Here is a 16856-nt window from a genome sequence, read left to right on the forward strand (position 1 = left end):
GAACCACAAATGCCTGCCCCGTGTCCTTGTTTATTTTAATAATTTATTTATTTGAAAGTCAGAATTATAGAGGGGAAAAGGCAGAGAGGCATAGAGAGAGGCACAGAGAGAGAGAGAGAGAGAGAATGAATGAATGAATGAATGAATCTTTTATCTACTGGTTGATTCACTCCCCAAATGGCTGCAATAGGCAGACCTGGCCCAGTTTGAAGCCAGGAGCCAGAAGCCTCTCCCTCCCACATGTCCCACATGAGTGCAAGGGCACAAGCACTTCAGCCATCTCTGCTGCTTACCCAGGCCCATCAGCAGGGAGCTGGATCAGAAGTGCAGCAGCTGGGACTCAAACCAGTGCCCATATGGGATTCTAGCATCGCAGGCAGAGGCTTTACCCACTACACCACAGCGCTGGTCCCCCATGTCTTTGTTTTTATCCATCTCAAAGTATTGTCTAATGGCCCTGTGACTTCTTTGAAAGCACCATTTATGTAAAACTATGCTGACTGTCTCATATTCCAAAATTTCTTTTTTGCTATTGATTTCATTCAATTGTGGTTGGAGAATAGACTTTGTGTTGTTTTAATCCTTTTAAAAACTCTGAGGCATGTTATATGGCCCAGCATATGTTCTATCCTGGAGAATATTCCATGTGTACTTGAGAAGAATATATATCCTGTTATTAATTGAAGCATTCTGTAGATGTGTGTTAGGTCTAGATTATAGTCAAATGTAGTTTAAAAACTACAGACCAATATCATTTATGAATGTAGATGTGAAAATCTTACAGTGTTGCTGAATCTTTGGTGTTTCTGACATCCTTGTTGATCTTGTGCCCTACAGTTCCATCCATTATTAAAAGTGGGATATTGAAATCTCCAGATTTACTGTCAATTAGTCTACTTCTCCCTTAATTTCTGTCAGTGTTTGCTTCACATATTTGGGGGCTCTGTTGTTAGGTATATACAAAGAGCTTCAAAAAGTTTGTGGAAGGGACGCACATTTGGCACAGCAGTTAAGTTGCCTTTTGGGGGACACCTGTATCCCCTATCAGAGTCCCGAGATTGAATCCTGGCTCTAATTCCGATTCAGCTTCCTACTATTGTGCACTCCAGGAGGCAGCAGGTGATGGCTCAAGTAGTTAGGTCTCTGCCACACATGTGAGAAACCCGGATTGAGCTCTAGGTTCCTGGTTTTGGTGGGCCCAGCCTGTTATTGTGAGCATTTGGGGAATGCATCAGCAGATAGAAAATGTCCCTTTCAAATAAATAACAAAAAAACTCAAAAAGTTTACATACATTATCGTTTAATTTCATTTCCCCATGAATTTTTGAAGCCTCTTCATATATATGTATATATATATATATATATATATATATATATATAGTTACACACCACATAACAATATTTCAGTCAGTGATGGACAACATACATGATGGTGGTTTCCTATGATTACAATGGAGAAGAATTCTTATCACCTAGAGACATCATAGCCATCATCATATTGGTGTGCAGTGTATTACCAATGTGTTTGAGGTGATGCTACTGTAAACAAACTTCAACTTAGTGTGCTGCTAAAATTGTGCACCTACAATTAAGTACAGTACATAATAATAAGTGACTATGTTACTGATTATGTATTCACTACTTTTTAAAAAAGTTTACTTGTTTTCATATACTTGAAAGGCAGAGAGAGAGGGAGAGAAAGAGAGATTGACACTGGTTCACTCTCCAAATGCCTGCAACAGCCAGGGCTTGGGTAGGCTGACACCAGGAGCAGGGAACTCCATCTGTGTCTCCCATGTGGGTAACAGGGGTCCAACTACTTGGATCATCGTGTGCTGCCTCCCAGAATGCATTAGGAGGAAGCTAGATTGAAAGTGAAGTAGCTAGGAGTCAAACTAGCACTCTGATATGGGATGTGGGCATCAGTAGTAGTGGTTTAACCCACTGTGCCAAAGTGCCTGCCCCTACTATATTTTTTATTATTTCAGAGTGTATACTTTCTATTTGTATTTTACTGTAAAACAGTATGTTATACCAGTAACAGCCTTATATATCTGGTGTTTACAGTGTCTCTTGATTGTATCAAGAGGCCACGTTGAGTGATTGACTTATACCATCTAGGTTTGTGTAAGTATTCTCTATGATGTTTGCACAGTGATAAAATCGCCCATAATGCATTGCTCAGAATGTTTCCCCATCAGTAAGTAACACATGACAGTAATTCTTTATTTTCCTTATGGTTAGACCTTTTTATCATTATAAGTATCCCTCCATATCTCCAGCAACATTTTGTGTTGTAAGTCTATTTCGTCTGATATTAGTATAGACACTTCAACTCCCTTATGGTTGATGTGTGAACAGTAAACAGATCTCTTTCTATCCTTTTACTTTCATTTTATTCATATCCAATGTGTGCCTTCTGTAGATAATTACCTTGTTAAAGAGCTTTTCTAAATTCAGTCTGACAATCTGATTTTTGATTAAACTACTTAATCAAAACTGTTAAAGTAAGTTTTCTTATTGTAATTTAAGGGTAAAATACTCTTTCCCTTTAATAGTAAGTCAAATAAATGTGACTATAATACATCTGTGAGACACAAAATAAGATATACTATGGTACTTTTTTATACAAATAAATGTGATTTACTCTTTTCAGGAAACAAAGACAATAAATTTAATCCTAACAGAATTTCTCAAATGCTTGCTCATGCTAGGAAACATCCTGTGATAATCTCTAGTTTGAAGGAGTAACCATTTGATTTTGATCTTCTTGATCTATATAATATTATATAGATCTTCTTTGATATATAATCCCATTTTTCAAGGTAGATGTGGGCTGCTCCTTTTTGTTTTTCCTAGTACTTTATACCATAGAAGTGGCTCTCATAAGAATGTCTGCTGGGAAGACCACAATAATACAAATAGCAGGTAATATATTCTGCTTCCCTCAATTATTAGAAAGTCACGTGTATCCCTGTAGATACATCCACAGCAATATTTATAATATCATGAATCTAAAACTTCCAACCTGGTGGCACATGTTCAAAGGTGGAATAATAAAGGGGCAATCAATATGTTATATAACAAATAGCCGTAGCCACCTCTCTTATGCTACAAAACTTTTTTACACTTAATTTTTTCAATATTAAAGGACTGGTTTATTATAGTTCATATACAAAAACTGAATACTCAAAAATCTTAAAATTAAACTTTAAGAACAAAAGTTTAACATCCAGGGCCGACATTGTGGTGCAGCGAGTTAACCTGTATGCGCACAGGTTCCAGCCCTGGGTATTCTGCTTCTGATTCAGCTTCCTGCTAATGCATCTGGGAAAGCAGTGGAAGATGGCCTGAAATCTTGGGCCCCTGCCACCCACGTGGGAGACTCAAATGGAGTTCCTGGCTCCTGGCTTCAGCCTAGCCCAGCCATAGCCTTTGTGGCCATTTGGGAAGTCAATCAATGGTTGGAAGATTCATTCTCTGTCTCTGTCTCTGTCTAACTCTGCCTTTCAAATCAATCAATCAATCTTTAAAAAGGTTTAACATTCAAACAGGAGTACAGTTTGTTGGGAATATCCAGAAAGGTAATGTGTTGTCTAACTCAGAATACTAAAAAAGTGAACTTCCTGATGAATAAAATGTTTTTCATCAGAACTTCTATTCTGTCCAACATCTTAATGACTGTGGTTGCATACCTGAGAAGAAATTGCTAAGTAATTTTCTCCTGGACTAAAACAGTAAGACCCAGTCTGTAATTCAGAGGTGATAATCAAAGCATGTAAGTGAAAAAATTAAAGTGTTCTTTAGAGATAAAGGTAAAATCATGCCCATTACAGTAATCTCAGCCTCTGAAAGATAAGAATTCAATTTTCAGTGTTCCATTTGCTTTGGAAAAAAATCAAAACAAGACAAACCCTAGCTTAGGCTTTCTTGGAGTGTGCTATTTGCATCTTACGAATTCAAACCACAAATGTTCTTTAAAAGTCTCCACGTATATCACTGCTAGGAAGGACATCACCAGAAGTGACTGACTTTACAGTTCATAGAATGTTGATTGTTTTAGTTCCAAGGGGGAAAAAAGATTTTAGATTTATTTGTGTGTGTCAACCATGCAAATACCAACAAAATAAATATTTTCAGTGTTTCTTTGTTTAGAAACTGTTCACAAATGCTTTTCGTTTGTCAGATTTTGCAACAGGTTGACTAATGTACATCTATATAAAAACCTGAAAATCAGCACACACAAGCATTCTGAAGGAGTTTGTTACTCCTGTGGTGGAGTACTCAGTGTTATTTTCTCTTGTGGGCTCTCAGGCTATGGGAGGTAGGGATGGACCCTGGTGATCCAGGTAATCAACATATGCCATCATCAACTTATGTTCTTGTCTGACACATGCCCTAGTACTAGTTATCATTTATCACTGTATAAAATTTTGTCTACTCGTTATCATCTATCGCTGTGTAAAATTTTGTCTACATCTCTCAGGTCCTGTTCAGATTGTTGAGTTAGTTTCTCAGCTCTCTTCCTTTGATGAATAGAGGACTTCAGTTTGCAGGAATGCCAAGCCCATCATCTTCTACAAGCTTTCACTTCTATATCTTCCACTAAATGAATTGTATGTTACAAATTTGGTCTCTTTCAAAAGTGTCCTGAAGTCACCTTAGGTTGTGATGTCTTAGTCTCTGACGAATCCTTCAGATTCTTTGTTGTATGCAGCAAGAAGGCCCTCACCAGATGCTAAGTAGAGGCTGGTGCCACATGCTTGGATTTCCCAGCCTTCTGCACCCTGAGCCAAATAAACCTCTAGTCTTAAAAAGCAAAACAAACAAACAAAAAAAGTCTCTTTGTTTATTCCAGCCACGGAGGATCCTCCTTACCGATCTTTGAAAACCTCTTTACACATGGATGTTATGGCAACTGCAGAAGTTTCTTCCAGGCGTTGCCTAAAGTCTTCCCTCTTCCTACTCAATAAGTGCTTCAATGTGCTCATTAAGCTTTTTTTTTGCACCAAACACCCAGACTGCCAGTGGTGGTCTTTGAGGAGCATCTTCTATCAAACCATGGCTAAATAACACATCTCAACAATCTAGAGAGGTAGTGCAGAAGATTCTAGTGCAAGGGATTCTAGGGTATCTCTTGGGGTTATTATACCCCCAATCTTACATATCATCCTGAGTTTTGAAAACAATCTTCATTGAGATATGATTCACATACATTTAAAATGTACAATTCAGAGGGTTTGAAGATATTTACATAGCTATGCAACTAAAATCACAATCTAATTTTAGGATACTTTTAATCACCAGGAAAAAAAAAAACCATACCCGGTAGAAGTTACTCTCCATTCCTCCCACAACTACTCTTTCTGCCCGTTCTGGACATTTCATATCAGTGGAATCATATGGAATATATGATCTTTTGTAACTGGCTTCTTTCATGTAACAATCTTTTCAAAGTTTATCCATGTAAAGCATGTATCAATACTTCATTCCTTTTTATTTCCAAATCAGATTTCATTGTATGAATATATCATATTTCATTTATCCATGTATCAGCTGATAGGCATTTTGGATTGCTTCTGAATTTTGGCTATAATGGAAAATGCTACTATGAACTTTCATGTACAAGTTTTTGTAGAAATGTTTTCAATTCTCTAGGTTATAAACAGAGAAGTAGAATATAAACATACCGGCCGGCGCCGCGGCTCAATAGGCTAATCCTCCGCCTTGCGGCGCCGGCACACCGGGTTCTAGTCCCGGTTGGGGCACCGATTCTGTCCCGGTTGCCCCTCTTCCAGGCCAGCTCTCTGCTGTGGCCCGGGAGTGCAGTGGAGGATGGCCCAAGTGCTTGGGCTCTGCACCCCATGGGAGACCAGGAGAAGCACCTGGCTCCTGCCATCGGATCAGCGTGGTGCACCAGTCGCAGCGCACTGGCCGCGGCGGCCATTGGAGGGTGAACCAACGGCAAAGGAAGACCTTTCTCTCTGTCTCTCTCTCTCACTATCCACTCTGCCTGTAAAAAATTCAAAAAAAAAAAAAGAATATAAACATACCTAAATCATATGATAATTCTATATATAATCTTCTGAGGAACTAATAGTCTATTTTTCAAAGTGGCTACATCATTTTACATTCCCACCAGCAATATATGAAGGCTCTACTTTCTCCACATCTTCACCAATATTTGTTACAACCCCCCGATTTTTGTTCATATCTTTTATTAACTCTTACACAAGTACATGTCTTCTGGTTTGCTGAACCAGTAAGTCAGATACCATTTGCCACAATAATGTATACCAAAGTGGCTAGCCAGAAAAACACCACAATCACCGGAAGGGTGCTCTCGGTGAAGGTAAGTAATTTTGCCATTCTCATCCTTCTTAGCATACTTCTAATACTCCAAGGATAGCTAATTAACCTTTCTGTTATGTATTTTCTTCTTGGGAATGATATGACTTCTTTTTCCTTTTTAAAAAAGATTTATTTATTTGAAAAGCAAAGTGACAGAGAAGGAGGAGGAGGGAGGGGGAAAGAGTAAGAGAGATCTTTTATCTACTGGTTCACTCCCTAAACAGCCAGGGCTAGGTCAGGCCAAAGCCAGGAGCCAGGAACTCCATCTTGGTCTCCCACATGGGTGGCAGGGACCCAAGTACTTGGGCTATCATCTGTTGCCTTCCCAGGTACATTAGTAGGAAGATAGCTCAGAAGTGGATGAGCCAAGACTTGAACTGGCAACTCCAATATGGGGTGTGAGTGTTGCACGCAGTGGCTTATCCCACTTTACTACAATGTCTGCCCCAGGACTTTTTCTTAGTGCATTACCATGAAGATGCAACACAATATGAACAGCAGACTCATTTTGAATGCTGTAGCCAAAGTATGTCTATCTTCTAGTTGCTTGTCAGCAAAGATCAGAATGACAATGAGGAAGAGTTCCTTCTTTATTCTGGATCTTGACCTTTACAATCTCTATTGCGTCTAATCCTTCAGCTTAAACAGTGATAGTCTTCCTTGTAAGGTTTTTGATCTGCATCTTGGTCACAGTTCTGTAAAAGGCAGATAGGAAGCAGCTTTCTTTCTATTTTTTTTGTAATGTTCATTTATTTTCATCTACTTGAAAGAGTAAGATGGAGAGAGGGAGAGTGAAGGAAATGGGGGGGGAGAGAGGGAGGGAGGGAGGGAGGGAGGGAGGGAGGGAGAGAGGGAGAGAGAGGGGCAGAGGGGCAGAGGGGGAGAGGGGCAGAGGGGGGGGGAGAGAGAGAGAGAGAGAGATATCTCTTCTATCTGCTGGTTCACTCCCTCAAATGCCTGAAGTAGTCAGGGCTGGGCCAGGCAGAAGGCAGGAGCCCAGAACTCCATCCAGGTCTTCCATGTAGGTGGCAGGAACTCAAGTCCTTGGAATATCATCCACTGTCCCTCAGGCACATTAGCAGGAAGCTGGATGGGAATCCCAAAGTAGCCATGACTCAAACCTGCACCTCCAAAAGCGGATGCAGGCACTGCAAAAGGTGGCTTACAGCTCCTGTTTTAATGACATGCATTCTACTGAATGTAAAGTGGTATCCCATTGTGGTTTTGATTTGAATTTCCTTGGTGATTGTGTTGAGCATCTTTTCATGAGCTAACTGGCCACTTGTTATACTGGTTTTCACTACCCATAAAAACTGCTAACGCATCCAGAAACACTTTCAAAACTCAGAGTATGTTTTTTCAGTGCTAAAGCAATTGTTTTGATAGACTTTTTTGCTCTCTATGATATACTATACTCCGTCTTCCGGTATTTTGCCCAAGTACTGTACACAAACAAACGGTTTTACTTGGCTTTGGGTTGTCTATTGTGAGGCCTAAACTCAACAAAACACATAGAGATTTTAAAAGTCCTTCAGCATAATATTATCATTATGTTTTTGCTAAAGCAAGTGTTTTTTTTCTAGATCCTTAAGCTCTATATTGCTTTGAGTAATCATCAAGATTGTGTCCTTTTCAATGGAAGTTTTGTTTCTTTTGAATTCTTCCCTTGCCTAGTCCTTCAGGGATTTGTGGCCAAAATCATTTGGGACTGCCAAATTGCTTGCAAAATCCTTCTGCTTTAGCTTTAGTGTCATTGGGGTAAGTGAGAACCAGCCACGTTCATCAGACAGGGCGTCATGTTTAAGCCTCTGTTATTACTGATATAGATAAGCTTATGTCTTCAGGTTTACCTTTTGTTTTCTGTATGTCTCATACTTTTTCTTCTGTTTTTCCTTCAATGCTTTCTTTTGTCTTAAACAAATATTTTCTAGTTTAACACATAATTCTTTGATGATTATTTCACATCTTTTGAGCTGTTTCCCTAGTGATTGCTCTATGGCTTATGGTAAACATTTTTTTTATTAAACTTTTATTTAATGAATATAAATTTCCAAAGTACAGCTTATGGGTTACAATGGCTTCCCCCCTCCCAGTAAACATTTTAACTCATCAGAATTTACTTCAGGATTTATATGAACTAAACTCAGGGAGATAGAGAAATGTTATTGCTATGTAACTCTATCCCTTCTTCCCTTTTCTGTGCTATTATATATATATATATATATATATATATATATATATATATACATACATACATATACATTACACCTACATATAACCCCAAAATACATTATTATATAATGTCTTTAAAAAAGGCTGAAGGAAGAAAGGAGAGTAAATATATATTTACAGTTTGGTATACTGACTTTCTTATTTTCTGGTTCTTCTCATTTCTTCCTATGGATTCACATTATCAACTGATATCTTCCTTACAGGAAAACAACTTTGCTTCCACCCACCACCTCTGAGTTATTATTGTCAAATGTTACATTTTTATATGTTATAGGCCCATCAAATATAATTACATATGTGTGTGTGTATTAGTTTTACCTAATTATTGTTAACAGAAGAGAAGAAATACGCAATTACACTCTCTTCTAGAATGCCTACATAATTACCTTTACTGGTACTCTTTGTTCCTTGTATTACTGTGCCGATTCAAATTACTGTCTGGCATCAATTGCTTTCAGTCTAAAGAAGTTCTTTTAGTATTTCTCACAAGGCAGGTTTGCTGGTAATACATTCTCTTAGCGTTTGTTTACCTGGGATGTATTTTGCATTCATTTTTGAAAGACAGCTTTACTGTACATTAGATTCTTGGTTGACAGTATTTTACCTCAGCACTCTGGATATGTTATCTCACTGCCTTTTGATTTCCATTGTTCCTGATGAGATTTCAGCTATTGATTTTATCGTGACCAATTGTTTTCTCTTGCTGCTTTCAAATGTTTTGCCTTTGTCTTTCAACATTTTGACTGTGATGTGTCTGGTGAAGATCTCTTTGCATTTACCCTACCTGGACTTCACTGAGTTTCTTGGAAGTACAGATTCATGTTATCTATCAAATTAGGGAAGTTTTCTGCTACCATATCTTCGGATATTTTTACTGCTGCTTCACTGATTATTCTCGTAGAGCTACCATTCTCCTTTTAGTTGTTCACCACCAAGATTTACATTGTTTTTGAATTTCCCTAAATTTTGTCCCCAATTAATGGCTGTCCCCTTAGAAAGAGCTATCTTCCTAGGGTCTACCTCTCCCCTACAGCAAAACCTGCGCATTACTGCCTGGGACCTGGGGGTGGAGACAGCAGCCCACATCTCTTGACTGATTCCACAACAAGAGTGCTGGGCAGGGACAGTATACCCTTTTTTTCTCGGCTTACCTCTCCTGACATGGAATCTACATCCTATGATTAAATGGGCAGGAGGTAATCAGGCCCCAATATTCCTGGCCTTCTACAGCATGGGAGAGCTCCACTCGACGAGAAGGGACCCCCAGACTTCTGAGCTGCACTTGCCTGAAATGGGACTTTAACAGCTCCGAACTCTGGGGGCTGAAACACGCTGAAGGCCTGTTCCTACTGGGAAGAAACCATAGCCATAGACTGGAAGCTGGAGGATGAGGGAAGTGAGATGGTTGGAGCTCAAATGCCATAGATTCTTGCTGTTCTTAAAAAGAGTCAGTGGATTTTCTGGAATAAATATTTCTCCATTTGCTGTGTGCCCTTAGGACACTTTCCAGAGACTTTAAAAATGTCTTTTTAAGAAAAATAAATTTCACCAGTTCTGGCTGTTTTTCTAGGGAGACAGTCCACAAAATTCTTTGAGCTGCCATTCTCAAAGAGCTTCTCCTCTCTGTATCTGACTCAATACATTACATTCTGGCCATTTCTTCTGAAACTTTTCCCAAATGAATTTTATTTTCAAGAACATCATTTCTACTCTAATTCAGGCCTTTCATTATTTTCTAGATCATGCAATATATTCTTACATTCTAGACTCCAGGTTTTCAACACTTCAGTTTGTTCTACACATTATTCCTAGGTGTATCTTTCTGCAGCAGTATTTTATTGATTTCAATTTCTCAAAAATGTTAAAAATTTTCACTAATGTGAAATTTAGTGAAATTTTCACTAAACATCCAAATTTCTTGGGTCTTTAACAATCCAGCTTTAATATGCCTTTCCAACTGAATGTTGTACTACTATTTTCAGCCCACCTAGACCACCTGTCATTTCCTTGAACATGTCTTCAAAGTTACCAGCTCTGTGTCTTTGCTCCCACTCTTCCCAGCTATCTGGAATGTCTGCACTTGTCTCATCAATATCCTCCCTATTATTCAGGGCATGTTTAGGTATCATCACTTCAAAATTTATTATTTTAATTGCACATATTTTTGGGTACAGTGTGATCATGCAATACACGTATTCAATGCATAGGGAAGCTATCATTTTTTCACTCCTTAAATTAAAAGAATCTTTTCATTTCTCTTATTTTATACCATTCTGAAAGCCCAAATCACTCTTTTAAAAAATTACTTATTCATTTGAGAGGCTTAGACAGAAAAAGAACACAGATGGAGAGAATGCTTCCATCCACTAGTTAACTCTTGAAATGCCCACAACAGCTGGGTTTGGGCTAGGGATGAAGCCAGGAGCCAGGAACTCAATCCAGGTCTCCCATATGGGTGGTAGGAATCTAGTTACTTGAGCCATCACCATTGCCTCCAAGGGTTTACATTGGCAGGAAGCTGGAGTCAGGACATGGAGGTGGGCATGGAACCTAGGCACTCTGATGTGGGATGTTAGTGTCTTTACTGTTAGGCCAAACATCTATCCCTTAGACTTCTCTATTCCTTGTATTTGAGAAATCCATGCTATGCCTTCTCTTTCCTTTTAGACAAGCCATTCTTCAAGAGCAGCACTCACATGCTGCTCATCTTTCTAGTCCCTATGGTACCAAGTGGGTAATCCCTTGCACATAGTTGACATTTAAAACAAAGCTGTTAAAATTCATGAAGATGTCACATTTTTTTCAAGACACGAAATGTTTGAAGAGAAGCTTTAGTATTGTCAGTCAGCCCAGAGAAGGATGCATTACAAGTTTAAGTTACTTACTCGTTCTTTTAACTGGATTACTTCTTTGTCTTTTTGTTGCTTCCACTGTCTAAACTTCTCAGCATCCTCTTTCATCTGACGCATTAACTGTACTCGCTGGTTTTTCATCACCTGTAAAAACAGAAACCAGTACAAGTATCAGTCATCTGCATTTTATTTAAGGCTGATGTACAGATGGATAGGCACACCGATAAGAAGAGAAAAAACCTGGAACTAAGCTGAGAAAGTCACCAACAGACTTTCTGGTTAGACTTGTAACATTCCTTGCTATGCTTGCACAGCATTGCCAAGCGTAGACTATACAAATGAACACTATGAAGAAATAAAAGCCTAATGTACCTAGAAGCTCAGTTCTACCCTAAATTCACCATATATAAATTAAATGCCACAGAAATATTTACTAATCCCCACAGTCAAATCTATCTAGCAATCATTGCATTTTAAAACTTTCAGTACAACTAGCTTATAACCACCACCTTGCAGATGTTACAAGATGAACATTCAATAACTGATCATTTTTCCAGGTGCCTGTCATCTTGCTAGCTACTTCACAAAATTACATCACATGATCATGGAAGCTGATCAGAACATCACCACTAAACACGGAGATGTCTTTGTACTTTGGTTTCAGAGAACCTCAGATTAAACTCTGAATGTCAAAGCAAGGTTTAATTATTCAGATTTTAGATGACATCCAGCACAGTGTCCTGCAAAGGGAACATTTGTGGTGATTCACACACTTGAAGTAATTGCTCTGGTTGTCATTTTATCACTCAAAGACATCTCTCTACAACAGTTCTAAATGGAACACCTTATGTTTGCTAAGTTCAAATGGAGTAAATGTAAGGATGAGAGTTGATTACCCGTATCTCCTGGTTCAGTTTGGAGACAGTATGCTCTGTGGATTCTTTCAGTTTCAGAAGTTTAGACTGCTCATTCAGTTTCTTCTTCAGATCAGCTATTTGACCTTCCAGCTCCTGGAGACGTTTGCGGCGGCGCTCACTCAACCTAAACACAGATGCTGTGGGAATGACGACTACCAGCAGCAAAGACTGACTTCAAACGACAAAATGCTAGAATCTCAGGTTCATAACCTGGACACATATAAAATAGGTGACTAGTCACATAGCCATCTTTCAAATAAGGAATAATATCCAGCCAACCAGAACTGTCTCAATAACAGGAGCTTAATACAAGTGTAAAGCAATCCTTTTTTTCCCTGAGCACACAACAATGCAAGTGCCTCAATACCTGTGCCCTCAACCACCACTCTGTGAAAAGGATGTTCTTTGAGGACATTTTACTTCATTGTAGTTGGAAGTAATAATTCTGATGATTACTGCACAAGTCTGAGGTAGAAAGTAAACATTCAGTATCGCTTTTAAAAACATAAACTTTAGACTCAGCAGAGACAAAAAAAACCCCAAAAACAGTCACTGAGTAAAAAGGAAGGTAAAATAGCAATAAAATAGAGGTTGGCAGAAGAATAGGGTACTCTGGCTATCTGTCTTGGTTTTATTCTTAACTGATTATAGGATAATGGGTTTATTTATTTATTTTAAAATTATGTATTGGGACCCAAGGTGACTGAATAGGGTACAGCCACACTAACTTCAGCTGCTCTGGGATACCCAAAGAAGAAAGGAAGGACCATGTTTCCAGGGGTCTGACTGATGGAAATTTTCAGGGAAGAAGTGAAAAAATGGTGAAGAAACCATGGGACAAGAGGAGGGAATACAGAGACACCACTGCAGCCAGCTGCGTGGTAGAGCCAGCTGCCAACTGTGAGTCGCCATCTTACCACATCAAGGTAGGAAGAAATTGCTTCATGCCCTACTGCTTGCAGTTTTAGCTGCGAGGGAGTTCCACAGCCACCCGCTGGCTTTTACTTCAGCCTGGGGAGTTGACTGGGGTCTGAGCAACTGCCAGGCTAGCAGCGGGAAAGCTGCTTGCTTCCTTCCCCTTCCCTAGCCATGCAGAGCGCCATACTTGGCAGCAAACAGTCACACAGCGTGCCTCTGTTCCACTCCTCCCAGCATCAGAGTCAGAGTTAGGGCAATGTGCGGGGCAAAGAACAGGTGCCCTGGACCCTGCAACCATGGAAGCTTTGGGACACTAGCCCCAGAGCTATGCTATTGCGTTTTATGTGAGCCAGGGGGATTCACCTTAGCTGCTGGAGGCTAACACCAGAAGCAGCCTGTAAAAAAAAAATGCTTTCCCACCCTAGGAGATCTGGGTAATTACCCCACTATTCATTGAAACATCACGACTGTACGTTTCTCAATGGATTCTACCTGGTGGATCTAGGAAGAACCTACCTGCATTCCACCTCTCTGGACTCATATCCTCCAGAGCAAAATCTTTATACCTTGTAGTTACCCTGTAGGACTGGAACAGGGTTCAGCTCATAACCTCTAGCCCTAGGACTAGAGCTGTTGGTGTTAAAGCCATAGTTGGACTCTCCTAGCAGTATCTAAGAAAGGGTCCATCCGTATCACACAGTCCTAGAATCATAGCAGTTGGTGTCACGAGCCTCAGCATCACTCAGACTTGCCAGTAGGACAAGGGGACAGCCCCCCCTTGTCTCAGCACCAAGAACAAGGCCCCATCACCAGGGACTCTGACAACAAACACTCCGTGGGCCAAAGATACACACCCAAGGAAACCCATTCATCTCAAAGCCACAGACTGCAGCAGACCAGACCACTGGGTCAACTGACATTGATTAAGACAAAATAAATCACTCAGAGAACACACTCCTGGGCACACCTGGAACCAAAGCCAAAGTTACAAGACAAGTGATCCCCTGCATTCCAGCAAAACCATAAACTCTTTTCTAATCAAATCTATTCCATCAGGAAGGATGATTACATCAGATGTGCAGACATCAATGTAGGAACATAGGAGACATGAAGAAGCAAGGTGGCATGATGGCCCCAAAAGAACACAACACTCCTCCAGAATTAAATCTTGAATTGAAGAAAACCTATGAAATGGCAGATACAGAATTCAAAATAACAACTGTAAAGAAACTCAATGGGATGCAAAAGAATACAGATACATTAAAGAAATAAGGAAATTAATGAGTCACATGAATGAAAATATTACTAAGGAGACAGAACTCATTAAGAACCAAATAGAAAATTTTTTACAGATTTCTTTTATTTATTTGAAAGACAGAGTTACAGAGACAGGTCGAGACACAGAGAGAGGTCTTCTATTTGCTGGTTCACTCCCTAACTGGCTGCAACAGCTGGAGTTGAGCCGATCAGAAGCCGGGAGCTTCTTCAGAGTCTCCCACGCGGGTGCAGGAGCCCAAGGACTTGGGCCATCTTCTGCTGCTTTCTCAGGTGCATTAGCAGAGAGCTGGATCAGAAGTAGAGCAGCTGGGACTCAAACTGGCACCCATATGGGATACTGGTGCTGCAGGCTGGGGCTTTAACCTTCTGCGCCATAGCACTGGGCCCCAGACAGAAAGGGTAGAGATGAAGGCCAGCGCCGTGGCTCAATAGGCTAATCCTCCACCTTGCGGCACTGGCACACTGGGTTCTAGTCCTGGTCGGGGCACCGGATTCTGTCCCGGTGGCCCCTCTTCCAGACTAGCTCTCTGCTGTGGCCTGGGAAGGCAGTGGAGGATGGCCCAAGTCCTTGGCCCCTGCTCCCGCATGGGAGACCAGGAGAAGCACCTGGCTCCTGCCTTCGGATCAGTGCGATGCGCCAGCCGTGGCGGCCATTGGAGGGTGAACCAACGGCAAAGGAAGACCTTTCTCTCTGTCTCTCTATCTCACTGTCTACTCTGCCTGTCAAAAAAAAAAAAAAAAGAAATGGTAGAGATGAAATCATCAATTAGTAAAATAAAAAATATAATTGAGAGCTTTAACAGCAGAACAGACCAAGCAGAGGAAAGATTTTCTGACCTAGAAGATAAGACTTTTGAAATAATCCAATCAGACAAAAAATAAAGAGAAAAGAAAATGAATGAAGAAAGTCTACATGAAATATTAGATAATATTAAATGACCCAATATTCATATTATAGGTATTCCTGAAGGGAAAAGGCATTGAGAACCTGCTGAATGAGATAATAGTTGAAAATTTCCCAGGCCTTTAAAGACACATGGACATCCAGATATGAGAAGCCCAAAGAACCCCAAGCAGACTCAACCAAAAAAGAGCTTCCTCAAGGCATACTGTAGTTAAACTGTCAAAAGTTAAAGAAAAGGACAGAATCCTAAAGACAGCAAGAGAAAACCATCAAGTTACATATAATGGAAAACAAATCAGATTAATATCAGACTTCTCAGTGGAAACCCTACAAGCCAGAAGAAAGTGGGATAATATATTCAAGGTCTTAAAAACAGATACAAAAAAGCCAGAAAACAAAAAACTTTCAATCAAGAATATTATATCCAGCAAAACTATCCTTAAAAAGTGAAGGAGAAATAAGGTATTTTCCAGATAAGCAAAGCTGAGAGAATTCATCAACATCAGAACGCCTTACAAGAAATTTTGAAGGGTGTCCTGCAGTAAATGTAAACATCATGATAACACATGACACCACCAAATTCACTAACAGAGAGAATCACTATCCAATCAACAACATGACAGGTCTTGGATCTTATCTACTGATGCTAACCTTGAATGTAAGTGGATTAAATTATCCAACCAAAAGACTTAAGTTGGCTGAATGCATAAACATACCACAACCCTGCTATATGCTGCCTACAAGAGATGCACTTCACAAATACACACACAGGCTGAAAGTGAAGGGCTGGAAAGATATACCAGGCAAATGGAGACCAAACATGAGCAGGAATAGCCATCCTGATATCACATAAAACAGACTTTAAAAAAAACTGTAAAAAAGAAATAAAGAAGGACATTATATTTTAATAAAAGGTTCAATTCAGCAAGAAGACATAATAATCATAAATATATATATTCACCCAACACAAGACCACCCAGATACATACAGAAAATACTATTAGACCTCAAGAGAGAGAGAGACTTCAATACAATAATATTGGGTGACTTCAACACTCCACTCTCATCAATGGACAGATCATCTAGACAAAAAGTCAATGAAGATACATCAGAGGGGCTAGCACTGTGGCCTAGTAGGTTAAGTCACCTCCTGTAGTGCCAGCATCCCATATGGATGCTGGTTCAAGTCCAAGCTGTTTCACTTCTGATCCAGCTTCCTGCTGATGGCCTGGGAAAGCACTGGAAGATGGCCCAAGTGCTTAGGCCCCTGCACCTGCGTGGGAGACCCAGAAGAAGCTCCTAGCTCCTGGCTCCAGATTGGCCCAGCTCCAGTCATTTTGGCCATTTGGGGAGTGAACCAGCGCATGGAAGATCTCTCTCTCTCTCTCTCTCTGCCTCTCTCTGT

The 16856-nt window shown here is 40.0% G+C and overlaps 1 protein-coding gene across 5 annotated transcripts in view; it reads right to left on the reverse strand.

The window, feature by feature from the left end:
- KIF4A (kinesin family member 4A) overlaps window positions 1-16856 on the reverse strand; it is a 131270-nt gene that overhangs the window by 36212 nt on the left and 78202 nt on the right. For all 5 annotated transcript variants that reach the window (XM_062183178.1, XM_062183175.1, XM_062183177.1 and 2 more), the window contains exons 18-19: window positions 12332-12476; window positions 11469-11579 (exon numbers count right to left, since the gene is read on the reverse strand). In XM_062183178.1, coding sequence (XP_062039162.1) covers window positions 11469-11579; window positions 12332-12476 — 256 coding nt within the window. The remainder of the gene's footprint in view (window positions 1-11468; window positions 11580-12331; window positions 12477-16856) is intronic.

This window comes from Lepus europaeus, chromosome X (genome assembly GCF_033115175.1).
Source record: "Lepus europaeus isolate LE1 chromosome X, mLepTim1.pri, whole genome shotgun sequence".
NCBI lineage: Eukaryota > Metazoa > Chordata > Mammalia > Lagomorpha > Leporidae > Lepus > Lepus europaeus.